This window comes from Cynocephalus volans, chromosome 3 (genome assembly GCF_027409185.1).
Source record: "Cynocephalus volans isolate mCynVol1 chromosome 3, mCynVol1.pri, whole genome shotgun sequence".
In the NCBI taxonomy this organism is placed as follows: Eukaryota; Metazoa; Chordata; class Mammalia; order Dermoptera; family Cynocephalidae; genus Cynocephalus; species Cynocephalus volans.
Genome location: NC_084462.1, coordinates 81,778,135 through 81,795,721, shown reverse-complemented (window position 1 = coordinate 81,795,721; position 17,587 = coordinate 81,778,135). Strand labels below are relative to the sequence as shown.

Genomic DNA, 17,587 nt, shown 5'->3' with positions numbered 1-17,587 from the left:
ATGGAGAAGGAAGAGAAATTTGGGATTTTTTTTTTAAGCCTTTGATTTTTTTTTAATTACTCAAAACTTTATGTTTTTAGTTAGCTTTCTGACTCTGTGCTTGTGCCTTCAACACTTTTACAATAATTTTTTTGCTCGTCAGTAAGAAAAGCATGCTTGATCCTTTCTGAGACATATTTAGCACACACGGAACCACCATAGGCTCTGCTGACATGTTTTTTAGTTTTAGACAACCTCATAAGAACCTTAGTTCACAGCACAAATCCCTCAAAGTCTGCTTGGGTACATGCCACATGAAGATTTTCATGCTTTCCCAACCTTCTTGGTATGAAGGTAAACAATTTTGTTACCAGGGATTTGGGACAGTCCACTTTTGTTAAGGGCTATATTATAGTAAAGCCTACAACAGTATGTTAAACAGCATTCTGAATGCTTCTGGACACTGTCCCCAGAAAAAGAAAAAGAAGTAATCTAAAATACAAATTACTGAGATTAATCATGAAGTCTATTTATTTGTTTTAAATGTATCACACTTAGTGAGTGGCCCATTAAAATAAGTCAAGTAGAACCAAGAAAAACAGCTCAGTTATTTTTCTGATCAAGAGAATGACGTGCCTTTGTAAGGAGCTTTTCCAAGATGGAAAGTATTTAAAAAAAAAAAGAGGAAAAGACATTCAGCTGCAGCTGATTCCCTGATTCCTTCAAAAGATAGAAAATGAGAGCCTTCAAAAAAAGCCAGATTTATTGAAGAATTCGTGCTAAAATGAGTAAAACTGTTTTGGAGGAATCCTATAGTATTTTCTTCAGCAACAAAGCAAGATTGTGTTTTAATATCTGATTCTTAAAACATTAAAATTAAAATCTGTTCTTTTGGAATGCTCAAACTTGAAGGGAGAACATTTATCAGTAATCTACAAAGATTCAAACTCTAATTATTTAAAAGAGGCACTTCTGCTTTGTACTTTCTGAAATTTCTCCTTAAACTTTCTTTCTTCTTTCTTTCTGAGCAATATGCCTCTTAGAATTCTCAGAATTGTCTTATTTTCTATGAAGTGCAATTAACTGTCAAACACATGTCACTGTTCATGGGGAAGGCAGAGCACTTTAATATGTGAATAGTAGGAAGCAACTATTGAACATTTAAGGAGATAAACCTCTTTGTAATTGTTTCTGTAAATAAACCTTTCTCCACAGATAAGTACAAGCTTCTTAAGAAATGAAACCAAGGCGAATTCATCCACTACATAGTGAAGCCTCGCACAAAATGGAGCTCAGTAAATGTTGGTTGAATTCAGTCTTGGATCATATAATATAGTGATGATAATAACAAAACACACAAAAATTATCAGCTATAATTTGAATGTTTACTAGGAGCCAGGCACTAAACATACAATAATGTAATACATACATTTATATGTCCTGTTTCATTTAATTCTCAAGAAAACCTTGTGAGGCTGGCATTATTATCCCCATATTACAGAGGGGGAACTAGGTTTAAAAGGTTAAGTAATTTGAGCTCAGAAAGATTAAGTAATTTGCCCTAGGGATCACAGAGCTAGTAAGCTAGTAGGGATCACATATATTAGAACCCTGATCTGACTAGCTTCAGACTCTGCTCTTAACCTCTGCTCTATACATGCAGAAAGAGCAGTGCTGTGGTGAATATGTCTCTCAGGGTGTTGATGAGTATTAAAGAGAATTGTCCCACCTTTTTTTGGACTTATTCCTATCCAGTGAAAATGACCTATTCAGGAAGAAAATTATTCTATACTATTAAATCTGAGGGGCTCCCAGGTATTTGACTAGCTTGCCTTATTACTTCTGCTGATTCTGAAAGAATCCAGTAACAGACATTTTATATACAGGAGGACAGATAACATTTGAACTTTCAATACTAGGCAACTTTTTAAAATATAACCTATATTTCGGGGGCTTTTTTCTCAAAGGTCATTTGCTTATTTTATTTGAGGAATATTCTGTAAAGAAACCTTGGCATATAGGCAGGCAGGAATTTGTGATGTCCTCAGTGGCCCTTCAAGCTCATTTTCAATTACTCTTCAAGTTCCTGAATATCTTCCTACATTATGAACATCATACTAGCCAAGCCAGGGTGGCATTTGGAAAAGAAAATCCAAATTCAGGGAAGAAATGTTTAATCTAGTTAGTGGGTGGGCTTTCGTTGTCATAGAAACACAGCTCTGTCATCCTGTGTTGTTACTAGGCTGGAGCAGCCAGGTCATCCCATAAATCATTTCTGTCATAGCTGACGGTGATGCATTCCATCTGCTCCATCACTGCATGCCATAGTCTTCAAATCCCTTCCTTCAGTCCATCTGCTCCTCTCCACCCCCTCCCCAACCAGATACCTTCCCAAACACGTTCTTCTTCTGACTTTCATTACAGATTCACATTCACTTTAATGTGTGTTTAGTGTTCTCAAAATGTACTGAAAAACAAAAACATTACATTGTCTGGGATAGGAAGGATTAGAAGAGATGAGGACAAGGAACTTAATGAGGATTACATTTGAAAGTCTGACATGCATATCAGAATTTTATGTTAGGTATTACAGACTTTGGAAATGATGACCATTACTATTTTGAAATTTTAAGTTCTTTAGAATGTGACATTTTTAATATAGCATCTAGTTTTAGATGGAGAAACACCATGCTATTGTCATTAGAAGTTACTTCTAGTTCCCCAAATGTCTGATGTACGTCTTAGAAGGTCTTTCATGTGTGAAACATCAGAGGGTACAACCTTTGTTCTTCAGTTTAGGTATTAAAGAGCCCACAGAATACTGTGTGATTAAACATGTAAGGCCAGATAATGCATTTGCAAAGGTTCCTTTATTTTAGGTTTAAGCCTGGATAATTGTGGTCTTAATCTCAGGATAGCAAGAAAGAGAATTGTACATGAAAGTATTTACACAAAGTTCCCAAAGCCCTGTGGATTATGCATTAGTTTAGACAATAAACTAGGGTAGATAGAAAAAAAGGAAAATCTGGGTATTCGTGCCATTTTTAATGTGTTTCCCTGAACATTTGCCAGACAATAACCCTTTAAGATTGTGCCCGTGGAGAGTTATATAGAGGATGAAACATCTGGTTTATTTCAATGCCTAATACCATATCAAAACACTTGGTCTTTAATTTAGAGGAGATCAAACAAGAGGACTGTTTAACTTTGTTGATTATATCAGACTTCTTTGTGATAATTTATGTTTTGATTTCTACCTCAGAGCAAGAGTGAGTGTGCTTGTGTGTGTGTGTGTATATGTGTGTGTGCGCGTGCGTGTGTTTTAATCTGGATAGTTAAATGGTCAGCAGTCTCTAACAAAAGAAAAGCCAATTCAGGGAAGTTGACGTTTAAAAGTAATTCATGAAATAAGTTTCTTTGTTCCTTAGACTCAATAACATTAGCATAATAAAGATTAACTGAAATGTGCACTGTAGTGTTTAAAAAATTGAGCTCATGGTTCCAGGATTGGGCTTGGGGTACGCTCCATTGTTTCGTTTTTGTCCGAAGCCCTTTTCATTAGCCTCTGGCTTATTGGCACCCTGCTGATTGGAATGGACCATGACTGATAGGAGGAGGAGCCTCATTTGTTGCAGTAAAATGAGGCATATTACCGTTTAAGCCTGGCAGAAGGTATTGGGAGTTATTCATCATTGGTCATTTAACAGTATGAGGACCATGGACTGCATACAGAATGAGTTCTTACTTTGTGTTTATGCTCTAGACTCTAAATCACTCCCACCCCCATTTTTTAAGTGACTGAAAAGATATGTATTCTTGATTTAGAATGCTGTTTGCCAAATAAAGCCTTGTGTTTAAAATTTCTTAAAGTAGCACAACAATTTCTGTAGAATAAGTATAATTCATTTGTGACTTGGTAATAGAATAAACATGCAGTGATAACGTTTAGTGAAATGATCTGTGATCCTAAAGATTGTATTATGCTTTTTTAATGTTGTATTGCTCCTTCTCTCCCCGTATATACATTCTTTTTATGAACGTAAAAGGAACGAGAAAAAGTCCTATAACTTGCTGGGCTATCTGTAAGTTCAGGAAAAATATTGATAACACTTTCATCATCACTTTCACTGATTCTACTTTGCCAGTTAAAGGGATGGGTGAGTGGGGAAAAAATGGCTTTTATTATACAAATGGAGAAGCTGCTTTTGGAAAAAATACCAGAAATTATTTTATCCTTGAAACATTTTTGATCTACGTCTCATGTTTACACAGTGATTTTTAAAAGGTCACACCTATTTTACATATAACATCAAAGCATTTTGCTAAGTCACTTAAAGTAGTGATCTTATGTGACTCTAAAGTGTAATCTTTTCCTTCTTTGACTTAAAGGAGTTGTCACCAGTTCTTGACATGCTTAGGAATTGTTTAAGGGCAGAGTTGTCAGGGAAAATAGGGTTGGTAATTCATTTCTACCCTCAAAAGCCTATATATATCTACCTACCGAGTGATGGGATATGGACAGCTTAGTGCATCAGCACTGATTCCCAGAAGTAGGGGAACCTCACCATATCATTGTTCTCAAAGTTTATGCCATAAAACTGATTTGAAATGAAGTCATCTTTATGACAAGCTCTTTTTCCCCCTTTGATATTTCTATTGCTGACCCTAATTATGTAAATACTACGATAAATACTATCATTTATTGAGGCCTGCTTTTTGTCAGTAAGTATTATAACAAATTTCAAGTGTAATTTAGTCACTCAAGTTTAAAAAAAAAAAAATGAGCATCTCCTTGTACAGGATAGTGGCAGACAATGATGGATTTAGTGTTGAGCAGTGTAAGGGCCCTGCCTTCAAAGAGCTTATAGTCAAGAAGAGAATATAAGACAGACAAATAATGAAAATGCAGAACACAATGTGAAGTAAAAGACCAAAGAGAAGCTCAGGTTATTCAGAGAGTATAAAGGAGATGAAAATGACATATAAATTGGGAGGTGACATTTGAACTGAGCTTAGATGTTGTGTAGAATTCCATCAGTGAGAAGTTAATAAACAGGCATTCTGAAAGGAGGACATGCTATGTTCAGAAAAAAAAATTTTTTTGTATAATAGAGCATGTAGTTTATAAGTAGATTATAAGGCAGAAAGGTATTTTTGTGACCAGATTATGGAAGCCATCAAATGTCATTCTCTATCATTTAGTAGGCAACAGGAAGCATAGGATTTGACTGTTCAAAGTCATGTTTGAGGACAATAGTTCTGGCAATTATGTATAGGATGGAAGGAGAAGGGCAAAACTAGACATGTGAATACTAAACTAGTCCAGCTACAAGTTCTAGTAAAGATTTATAGTGGTGTCACTGGCAGTGAGAATGATGTGTGCCTATCCTAGAAACATTTTAAAGGATTGAGTACTAGTGTTTACAGAGGGGTAGAGGGACAGAGGCTAAAAGGGGAGAAGGAGAATGTTTTTGGTTACAGTAAAAAGGGTGCTCCTTACTGACGTAAAGAAGTCAAAACAGTGGAGATGTGAAGGTTAACTAGCTTGGGGTGGTGATGCAAAACTTGGATTTGGACATACTGAGCTTGGGATGAAAGAAGAGCATGTCTAGATGGAGAAGTCCAGCAACCAGTGTGAGGATAGAGATGTCAACTTAGGAGTCACTCACCTAAGTCAATGCTTAAGAAAGAACAGTATTATCAAGAGATAAAGCACAGGTAAATAGAAAAGAATAACCCAGACTAGAACTCTGGGGAAACCTACATCAAGGGAACTAGAAGAGTAGAAGAGAGCTGGATCCTAGGTAAATACATCCAAGGACCAAAAAGAATCACTGAAATGGAAATTTCTAGCAAGGGTGATATTCATTCTTACAATGAATATATATCAAACCCCCACCATTTATCAGACCTGTTGTGGAATCTGAAGTTACAGCAGTAAAAAAGACAAAGTCCTTCTCTTCTGGAACATACATTGTACTAGGGGAAAGGCAAGAGACATAATAAACAAGTAAATTTAGATGATTAGGAATGCAGTGTGAGCACTGTGAAGTAAACAAAAGCAGGAGGGTGTGACAGAGAATGCTATTTCTCCAATGCTTTCATGCTATTAATCCTTGCAGATGAGGGTTGAAAATCAGTGAGCTGGGCTAGTTTATGATAATCACAGTTTTGCATGGAACTGAAGCTTTTCTCACTCATATACTCACCATCAATGCTATCAGCCCTTCTCTTCCTTACCAGTAATATAGTCAAGACATATTTCATTAAAGTTAGCATCAGTTGCTCATAAAGGTATATTTAAATCTGGAACACAGGAAATAGTGGTTTACAGTGGTAAAGAGGTATGTTGAGACATGTTTTTGTTGAAGTTTAGTGACCTTACCTAATTTACTTACATGGTTGAAATAAATCAGTATATGTATGCAAGCCACAAGGAATGAAATGTGACCTTTAGCTAATTTTCACCTGTCCTATAAATTTTTTAAAAGATAACTTTAAGATCAGCAATATTTATGTTATACCACCTCCCTGTTACTAAGTCCTCCCAAAGTGTTTGGAACTCTTTTCCATAGCTTTGCTTTTCCAAAACGTCTTTCTAACTTGAGTATACAACTTCTAGATCTGGCTGTTTGGGAAAGTTGGTGTATAAAGCTATTTACAATTTCAATTTATGAACATCATACAAATAGGTAGATTTATTTGAAGTAGATATATCCACTTATAGTCAAAGGAAAGTAGACTTGGGGCTGCTTGCAATTTGGAATTATCTTTTTCAAAAATGAAAGCCATTACGTTTGTTAACTGTGACTTGTGGAATTTTGTTTTATTTACATGAACCTGTCCCAATATCTGGCTTTTTCAGATATTGAAAAAACATTATTATGCTTTTTTGAAAACCATTGCTGAGACCCTTTATGTCATAATTCAGTCCTCTTTAAATCTATTAGAGCTCTAAGCTTATTCAGAACAAGGTTATTTCTATTGGATGACTCTGCACTCACCAGTAGTTTTCCTTTTTAAAATATTTGACCGCAATTTATACACATAAGTTGACTTGCCTGCCCTAAATTAAGGACTGAGATTCAAAAATAATTTATTAAACCTGTTATAAGAATAGGATTGTCCCAGAAGAGACAACACTCACACAACACATTTGGAGCTAAAATTGACAAAAATATGGTTGATCAAACTGAGTAGCTTTTATGTATGTATGTATATATGTATGTGTTTATTTATTTATTTATTGGTGGCTGACCAGTACGGGGATCCAAACCCTTAACCTTGGTGTTATCAATACCATGCTCTTAACCAGCTCAGCTAACTAGTCAGCTCCCTGAGTAGCTTTTTATTAAAGACCATTCCAGAAGATAAGTTAATAGTTTCCTGAGGTAATTATTTTTAAAGGGTACCACTTATTTAGATTGTATATTCGAGAATGATTGTTTAATTACCAGATTTGTTAACTTTGTAGTCATTTCTCATTTTTTTGTTCTAATAATTAGAAACTTTAAATTATTTTCAATTAGAATAATAAATAAATATGATCTATTTTATTCCTCCTATATTAGAATATATATACTTTCTAATCCTCATTTTAAAACTGAGGCTTCTATAGCCCTTATGTAATGAAACAGTCCTAAAATTGATGAGAAAATTTTTCACTCTGAATCTTAGGGGTGGCAGCTTAGATTATAAAAATAACTCCATGTGAATGGATTTATATTTTTACTGTTGTCACATATCTATGCATGTGTATCTCTTGTTTTCTGGTTAGATTTATTCTCCTGACCATACCAGTAGTAGTTTTCCATCAAATCCATCAACACCAGTTGGATCGCCTTCACCTCTCACAGGTAGGCTTCTTTTTTATCTACTTCATCACATGTGTGAGGCTACTTGGAAATATTTCAATTTATTTATTTTTAATCTAACAAAAATTTATGAAAAAATTATTTAGATTTTCACTCTAAGAAAGCATGTAATTAGAGCCTTCTCCTTGAGTTCATTTTGAAGAATATTGAAATATTTGCTAGTTTTGATTTATTTAAATCTTTCCTAATTCTTAAAATAATTTGATAATTTCGAAGAACAATTGTTATAACAGGATAAAAATAAGGCTAGGTGTTTGGGATGAAGGTAAAATGCAGAGAAAGCTAAATCAAAAAATTTTATAAGAAAGCATAGAAAATAAAATAATCTATTTAAAAGTGCATGTAACTTCTTTCTTCCTTCTTCTCCAAACTCACCATGTACCATGTGTAACACTCTGAGATGAATAACTGTTTCTGCTAGATAGTTTGTGAGTCCACCAAGTTACTATTTCATATATATATATATATATAAAATTCTTGGGGATGATGTGTATTTGTCTGCTAAGGAAAAGAACTCTCTGTGAATGTGGTTGAATACTGCTAATGAAGATAAGTGGTTCGGATTTGCTTTACTTTTTTCTGAACTTTTTCACATTAGTTTTGACAAGTTCTAGATACTATCCTACAGAGTAAATTTGTTGAGACACAATTATTATTGTAAATGGGAATTTTTCAGTATATTAGGAATAAAATTTCATGTAAATGTTTATTAATATCAAGCTGTAATTTTAAAATTTGAAGTATATTTTTTTGAGCAGTTGGAGAAAAACCTTGCTGAAGAAAAAGTATATTTGTTTTGAGGAAAAGACATTAGGCAACTGGGTAAAATGGCTATATTTGTTCAACAGCACTTGACCTCAGAAATAATTCTGTTTTCCTGATCAAGCCATTGGTTAAGTCTGTGTGGTTTTGTTTTCTGTTGTTATAAGCGTTTTTGCCTTATTCAGGGTTTCTCACAATCAGGGCTCTGAGCTGTCAGGGCCCTTGGGATCACCTGTGCTTTTGTATATTAGCTTTTGACTCTGCTGCAAAGCATTCCGGTGTGGAGATGATGAACTGCTGGCAGCTGCTTTCAGCTATTAGCAGGTTCTGCCACTTTCCCAGACACCATGGCTTCAGCTGTCTAGTAAAAGTTGAACAGCTGTTCCCCACATAGACAAGACTATGAAAGACCCATTGACTTAAAGTTGTTTAACAGAGCTGAAATTATGGGAAGAATGATGTAACTTTAACACTATTCATACTCTTGGCACAGTTTCTCTAAAATTATCCGTATTTTTCCCACAGCCTGTTTCTCTCTCTCACCTGAGGTGACCATATCAGCCCTTACTGTGTGTTCTGACCTCTGCCTATAAGATAACTACCAAAATGTCCCTTGCTTTTAGTTAACACCAGATAGGAAGGCAGGCTGTATGCTGACATCAGTGAAGTGGAGAATAAGAGACTTAGAGGTTCTTCAAAAAATAATGGTACCAAGTGAAATCACACATTTCCTCCTCCATCTTTATTTGATGTTTAATGGGTAATATTTTTTTCAGCTTTAATTCAGCTGATTAATGAAAATTTAGATTGTTGAATTGTGTAATGAAGATGTTAATAGGCTTTTTCAATTCAGCAGTCATAATCAAAGAATCTCTCCTGTCTCCTTTATGTCTTGCTTCCTTCTTACCTCCACATCCCTTACACACACACTCTCCCCACCCCCCATGGCAGAGCAGAGGTGGAAAAAGAAAAGGAAGAAAGGAAAGCACTATTTGACAAAATATGCACAGTCAAAGGGAAAAAGAAAAAGAGTAAACCAGGGCTCCTATGTAATATGTGGAAATTATTCCATATCTTGTGTGGCAATGGCCTGTTACAATATCTGGAATTAAAAGTTCTACCTACTGTGTGCTCTCTATATTTGCCATATTCCTTATGCTTGAGTATCAGTGAGACTCAGCACCGACTTTGTGAGTAGATTCACAGGTGCAGAGCCACAGAGACAGCTTCTAAGACAATCATCCTTGTTTAAATCAGGCCAGGGGCATATGTTTCTAGCTAGAGAGTACTGATGAAGAAGCTTTGAGATATTTTATCAGTTAGGATATTTTAGGCTGAAAGGAAAAGAAACTCTTGTCTCAGCTAGCTTGAACAATGAGAAGATTTGTTATCTTGCTTGACAAGAAGCCCATAGCCGGCAGGGTCTTGGCCTCTGTTTCAGGGCTCCTACCCTACTTCTCTGCAATTCTTCCTCAGGCTAGTGGCAAGACAGAAGTTCAACGTACCATATGCAGACAGAACAATGTCCAGTAGAAGAAAAAGAACCATCTCTTCCTTGGCTTTTAAGGATCCTTTTCTAGAAGCCTCTTCAACAGATTTCCCCTCATGTCTCATTGGCCAGCATTGGGCCTAACACAGTTGCTTGCAATAGAAATGGAACCACCATGTTTATTTTAGGCATTAGCATTTATCCCAAGAGCTAAAAATAGATTTAATCTCTCCTGGTTCATAGTAGGAAAGGATAGACTCACCCTCCACCCCCTTGTGAACAAAATCAGGGCTCTGGCATCAAGGTAGAAAAGAGAAATGGCTGTGTCTACTATAGCTGTAATGTAGGAAAAGACACAAGCATTTGTGTTTAAAAATGTGTTTAAGGGAGCTTGGAAGGCAGACAGCAAAACCATCCTTTGCCTTTCTTTTCCTCCTTCTAGAATGTAAATGAATAAATGTTCAGTAATTGCAGTTCTCAGTAGCAATCCTCATAACATTTACAGTAAAAACAAATGAAGAGAGAGAGAAAGGTGAATCCTCACTTTGGGCTAGTTCAATTAATGAGATATTTATTTTTATCATCTGTCAGAGTGCCTGGTGTTAAATCAGTTACCTGACTTCAGATTTTCAGTCTAGTTGAGAAAATAACAGATAAACACATGAAAATAAAACCATCCAAATTAACTCTAAATGAGTGGTCAGTACAGGTTTCATGAAGAAGAGTAGGATTTTAAAAGGAGGAAAAGGAGTTTTCTGGGTATAAAGGGAAGAGCGTAAGATCCAGATGTGAGAAAGTATGTGACCTGTTCCTCCAGAGTCATCGAGATGACGATGAACTTTTCACAGATGGAAGTATGAAGCACTAAGATGGAAAAGTTGTGTGGGGCCAGATTGTGGAAAGCAAAGTGCTATATTAAGGATTAGGATTATCCAACCTTTTCCTCGTAAAGGAGAGTCTCATGAAAGCTTGAGTTCAGGATGAGATTACAAAGAGAAACAACTAACAAAATAAGAAAATATGTGGTAATGGTCCTAAGAATTCTCTAATCCATGCAAAATGTTGGGATCTATTCTCTAAATTAATTAACCAATTGTAGTAAGTGAAGTACTTACTAAGTCCCACTCAGAGTGAGAGCAGATCAGAAACACTGGGTGAATGTTAGATTTAGTGATCAAAGCCTTTCCAGATTTTCTAGCCAAATAATTCAATTCTGTTTTCCTAATAACCCAGCTAGTTTTTTTTTTTTTTTCTGGAAATGTTTAATAGGTTTTAATATCAATTAGGTTTATTATAATTCTTCTTGTATAAGAGCTGACTTTTTTAGGTGGTCAATAAAAAGCTTGGGGCAATTACGGAAATTGTTTCCTACACAGAATAGTTGAGAGCTTGTGCTTCTCTACTAGAAAAAAGTATAAGCCCAATCCCTATTTGTATGTCTACCACCAAACATCAAGTGACAGGTGAGGAGGGGGGAAATATCGCATTCTCTAGGAAACCCCTGACATTTCCAGCCTTTGCACTTTTGTTTTTTCACATTTGTGTATTAATGCTACAGTTGATGACTGCAAGCAGGAGACACCAATATGATTCTAAATTTAACTTGTATATTTTATTCACACACTAGTTTTATGAAGAGACGAAGCTGTAGGGCTCTCTAGTGTCAAGAGGCATGCTAGCATTATGGTTTTTGTGCAGAATTTGAATCCCATCCCCACCCGCAAAGGTCTCGTCCATAGCTAATAAGTCAGCAGTGGTCCAAGATCACGAAAGTCTTAGGATATGTACTTTTTTCCTTCATTTATTACATGATAGATCTACATCAAGAAAAGACCTTTAGGCTTATTCTGAAGTGCGCACTTTCATATCTCATACCTATTGACTAGCAATGTGACACAGATTAAAAACAAAACCTATGTGTCCCTATTTTATAGTCAGGGCTCACAAAATTAATTGATAGTACAGATCAACCAGAATGTGGGTCTGCTAACTCCTAGTATGCACTAAACTTCTATACCCTCCTTTGAGTTTTATTAGCCATAGTACTGACTTCTGCTAAACTAACTCTCTTGTCTAACTATCTAGTCATCTCCTTTGTGACCAATACCATGAATATTTTAAATGACTTGATGGGGTTAGAAGTGCTCTAGCTATGAAATAAATATAGCTTGGCATTTGTGTGGAGTTCAAACGGGTATTCTATTTTAACTAAGTCTGTTACAGTGGTAAAGCCCAATCTATAATAAAAACAAAATAAGTTTAAGTGTATGTGTATTTTTTTCTGGTTTAGTGGATTGCATTTTGGAGATAGACCTTAGTATAGTTTTTTCATATCACCATCAAAAAATTATGAATATAGATAATTTCTTACCTGAGTAACTTTGTGCACACATCTGATTCCGCATTAAGCTAGTGAAGAACCACAAAACTTCCTGTTTGCAAAGCAAGTGCATGCTGACAATTCTGAGGTGTTTAAACATAAAACTTGTATTCATATTTCATGCAAATTAAGTAATTTGATGATCAAACTCCTGTCACAGGCCAGTCACCCAAGGGAATTGGAGGAGGAGTAGAGCAAAATGATTGACAAGTAAAATATTATATACATTAAGGGAAAGTATTTTTTAAAAATAATTTAGGGTCTTTTTGTAAATAGATTATGATTAACCTATACATAAAATTCATTACTCTGTATCAGTGCTTTGAAATTATTAATATGCTAAAATCAGTGGTAAAGTGTTGGCTGATTGTTTTTTAATGAATTCTTTATATAGTTAGTTACTGAGTTTTTGTGTTTGCTAAGTTCTACTTATTTATTATAAAATTAGCCCACAAGCTTCTGTTTCAGTGAGCAATTTTAGATTGTCCATAATTTGTTTGTGTAGTTGATTCATGATTATATTTTTTTGTGTCTAGCAGGAAACCTTTAATGGTCCTCAAAATAATTTGTTTATAATTTGCTTATAAGTAAAATAATTAACTGAAGTATAACATTTTTCTCACAATTTTAGTGTTTAAAATTTATTTGTATAATCACAAAAGTGTGTGTATAGCTAATTGTAAAATCTAATCAGGTTATTAAGAATCTGTGTATCCAGTTTTTTCAACTTGCAAAATGTATATGATTGATGGAAATACAGTTACTAGGTTGTTTAGTAATTAAAGGTGTTGTTCAGCTTAAATGAACTATAATACTTCTGATTTGCCTTAAGTTTTTCTGAGACAGCAGGTAAGTTGTAGTGTTACATTATTTTTAGCTTCCTAGATATGGTAAATTGACCTGCAACAATGGGCTCTGGTGTAACACAATTTAAACTTCATCTAGCAAAAATCCAGACAGATTAAGTAAACCTTCAACTTCCAATTTAGATTTCTAATATAGTTCAGATTGTCACTGAAGCTTTTATTAGGAACAATAATGTATATTTAATTGAATGGTCTTTATTATTGTCTGTAAATAACTTATTTCAAATGCACAGTCGTGAAATAAATGAAGATTTTTGATCAATCGTTTTTATCCTTTTAAAGCTATTTTGGCAAGACCATGAAAATATTGCATTCCGCCAACATATGGATGAATTCATTTTTTTTCCTTTTTATTCTTTCCACTCCGAACTTTTATCCTTTCTTTTTTTCTATCTTGTTTTTTCATTGTGTTTCTACTTTCTAACGTTGAAAAATAAACAACATTTAACAAAAGTTTTTATAATGATATTTTCTGAATTAAGTAATGTATTTCGGGTTGGGAAATTTTCAGCAGATAATCCTATGTGCATTTGCAGTCATTTGAAATTGGCTCATCTATGCATTGTAAAACTATCAGTTAGTAGTATACTTTAGTAAAGCAGTTTGGCCTTATGAATTGAGGATCATAAATATATTCATACCCTTTAATTCAGAAATGCTACTTATCCTCAAGATGTATTCCCCCTCCCCCAGGAAAAAGCACAGTAATGTTTACTCTAACACTATTCATAATTAGTGGCAACCAAAATGTGCAGCAATAAGGTAGTGGTGGCTAAGCAAATTATAGTGTAGAGAATCAGGTGAATATTACGTACTCATTAATAGTATTATCAAAGAATATGTAAAACCACTGGATGAGGAGGCACAGACTAAAAAAGTACATGCATTTATAAGTGCATACATATCCTTAGATGTGGACATAGTCTGAAGAATATACAAACATAAAAGTAGTGTGTTTTAAAATACAGGGTTTTTTGTCTTTGTTTTTTTAGCTTTCTACACTGTTGTATTAATAATGAAAGACTTTTTTAATGTGTTGGGCTTATAAGTAGCCAATACTATGCTGAAGGCTGAACAAAAATGTTCACGTAAATGTATTTATAGTTATCGAGTATCTTTACCCTTTCCTTCAGAACATTATCAAGATCACTGAGTTAACATAGGTGTGTGGGTGCTTTTGGGTTTTAACAGGTACCAGTCAGTGGCCCAGGCCTGGAGGGCAAGCTCCTTCATCCCCAAGCTATGAAAACTCACTCCACTCCCTGGTAAGAGCCTCTTACAGGTCGATTTTATCTGATAGTTTAGAGGGTTTTTTTCCTTAGCAAATCTTGCGTAACAATGAGGAAACAGTAGGATAGCATTACACATGAATTCTTTGCTAACAAATGGCCTGATTTAGTTGAACAATATGAGACACATTGGGTGTGCCTTTTGCCATCTGTTCTTTGGGACATCAAGTTTCTGGTGTCAGGACAGCTGGTGTTAAAATATAGTATTATGGGATTTTTGTTTCTTTGATAAATCTAGGGCTCAATTTTTCTGTACTTTTATGTTTACTGTAAGAGGAAACTTTTTAAAAAGACAAGTGAAAGCAAGACAATTTAATCCAGCGATGCAAAACAGTTATTTTATTCTTTCTCGTATGGTAATACAGTGTATAGTTTATTACAATTCCATTAAAAATTGTAAATGAATATCAAGTATTTTTGTCATGAAAGTGTTATTTCCCGTGTTTTCTTATAAAAAGGAATGTATTATGCAACTCATACAAGCAAAACATTATTTAACAAACATAAAAAAGGTAGTAGAATAAAGGAATCTTCTAGGTACTTAAGAGTGAAGAATTTGTGGTAGAATGTTAACTACTGTTGCTTTTTTATGCTTACAGTTGTAACCCAGAATTACAAAATATAATAAAAACAAAATAAGGGTGATTTGATGGAATGCTAAGTCATGCTATCGTTCAATAATTCCAGGTTACAAATGGAACGTTCTTTTTCTGTTGACTAACAGAACATTTTTATATGAAAGAAAGTTTTCAAACAGCAGATATAAGCTATGTGCGCTGTTTAGATGCTAACCTTGTAACTTCCCTGTTGAATCCCGGCCTTCTCATACCTTAATACAAGTAGATCTCTCAGGTCTCCGCGTTAACTGTACTAACACGTTATGCTGACATGCACATCAGCTATTTCCTCATCTCTTTTGAAGTTAATCTTAACCTGTGCTTTGCCTCCTGTTCTGTCTTGACTTTGCCAGAAAAATCGAGTTGAGCAGCAACTTCACGAGCATTTGCAAGATGCAATGTCCTTCTTAAAGGATGTCTGTGAGGTACTATTTCTTTTAGATGGTGCCTTTTTTGTGTTTCAATTAATTATACTTCCCATTATCCATTTAAAATCTTCATGCTATACAGACTCCGAAGTCTTTTAAAATCAAACAATTGACCGTTTCAGTTTTTGTAACAGTGTATAAGAAAGAATAGGCTTTTGTCTCTTACGTTGTTGAGAGTGATTCTTTTTAAAAGAGCTCTACTGGCATGTGCATTTGATTTTTTTTAATTCTAATATGTTTGTGTATGGGGCATGTGTGTATCCACAGACAGACAATGTCATTTCTTCAAAGAGCATATCTGGATGTGTCTACCATTTAAGATAGGTATGCTTTATTCACTTAAAATTATATCTTGAACTGATGGATTTGAGGACCCTTCCCCAAATTGCCATCATTTGAAGATCAGTGTTAAAGTACAGGTTATCCTTTTTTATCGGCTATAATTGAATATCAACATAGTATCCTTCATCTTTTGTAGAAGCTAAAAGAAATAACCTCATGGTAGATTAGTAAATTTATTTTATAAAGCAGTCATTTGTTTCTGAAGCTTTGAAAATTTAGCATAGTCTACAGATAACCTTTCTTTTTTTGTTGATTCGTAGTTCAGGTAGTTGCTCTAGAAGCTACTTGATATTGCATTTCACTTGCTATCTTCCACACATCCCAAAGTAGGAAACATAGCAGTTTAATGAATTTAACAGATAATCAGCTGTAACCTCCATGTTTTTTTCAATCCTTACAGCAGTCTCGAATGGAGGATCGTTTAGACAGACTGGATGATGCTATCCATGTGCTGCGGAACCATGCTGTGGGACCTTCCACCAGTTTGCCTGCTGGTCACAATGATATACACAGTTTATTGGGACCATCCCATAATGCACCAATTGGAAGCCTCAGTTCAAACTATGGAGGGTCAAGCCTTGTTTCAAGCAGTCGATCAGCTTCAATGGTAAAATAGTTTTCATCATTTTTGTAATAACCCCTGAAGCCTATTATCCTAAGTGTTTTTTAATGAAATCTTTGGGGAAGAAGGTCTTTATTTTTTAAAGGAAGAATAACTATTAAGAATTTTCTTTACTGTCTTGGGCAGGGTCCCTTAATATTGGACCTTAAAATCCTGCTATGACCATGTACAAAAAGCAGAAACTTTCTACAGAGATCATTTTATCCAAGAGAACTTGGATTTTTTTCAGCAACTTCAGTAATAATTGGCATAACATTTTTTGCCTTGAAATAGGAAGTCTGAAAAGCAAAGGTGATAAAGCAAGACTGAATTTCAAGGGTTATGGTTTAGAAGAGTTGTTTATTATAATTTGGAACCAGCCTTCAATAGCAGAAAGAATGTGAAACTAATTTGTACAGGTCAAAATTTAAACTTTATTCCCAAATGAAGGAGAAAATGGGGGGCTGGCCAGTTTGCTCAGTTGGTTAGAGTGTGGCGTTACAACATCAAGTCAAGCATCTCCCAATACCAGCCAGATGCCAAAAAAAAAAAAGAACAAAAGAAAAAATGGGGCAGAGGGTAGTTTTAGAATGGCTGTAATTTAAGTAACAAAGAAAGGAAGCAATTTTAGATTAATCCCTGAAGACAGTAAAATAATTCAATCCATCTTTTTAAAAACATGGTAGTTCTTTAGAGGGGGAGAAAAAGTAGACTTTTGTAGCCATATACATCAAAAATTCTATATTGAATGTCTTACATTATTTTTTATCCAAATTATCTTTTAAAGGAATGAAGTTCTTTTTGAACCTGCTATTTAACTGATACCATGTGTTTGCATGTTTCTGACATGGTTTTTTAAGGTTCATTGACTGCTGTGAAATTTTCTCCTGTGAAACAGATTTCTACCTGTAAGGCATGTGATCAAGGCTAAAACTCACCTATCATCAGAATAATTAGGTG

At 34.8% G+C, this 17,587-nt stretch overlaps 1 protein-coding gene and 1 pseudogene across 8 annotated transcripts in view; one reads left to right on the top strand and one right to left on the bottom strand.

Annotated features, from left to right (window-relative positions):
* Positions 1-17,587, top strand: part of TCF12 (transcription factor 12) — a 395,187-nt gene that overhangs the window by 346,490 nt on the left and 31,110 nt on the right. For 5 of the 8 annotated variants that reach the window (XM_063091485.1, XM_063091487.1, XM_063091491.1 and 2 more), the window contains 4 exons: positions 7,757-7,835; positions 14,542-14,615; positions 15,610-15,681; positions 16,427-16,633. In XM_063091485.1, the coding sequence (XP_062947555.1) occupies positions 7,757-7,835; positions 14,542-14,615; positions 15,610-15,681; positions 16,427-16,633 (432 nt within the window). The remainder of the gene's footprint in view (positions 1-7,756; positions 7,836-14,541; positions 14,616-15,609; positions 15,682-16,426; positions 16,634-17,587) is intronic. The other 3 variants (XM_063091488.1, XM_063091489.1, XM_063091492.1) reach the window with 1 other exon arrangement.
* LOC134371718 (large ribosomal subunit protein eL34-like) lies at positions 77-2,292 on the bottom strand (annotated as a pseudogene).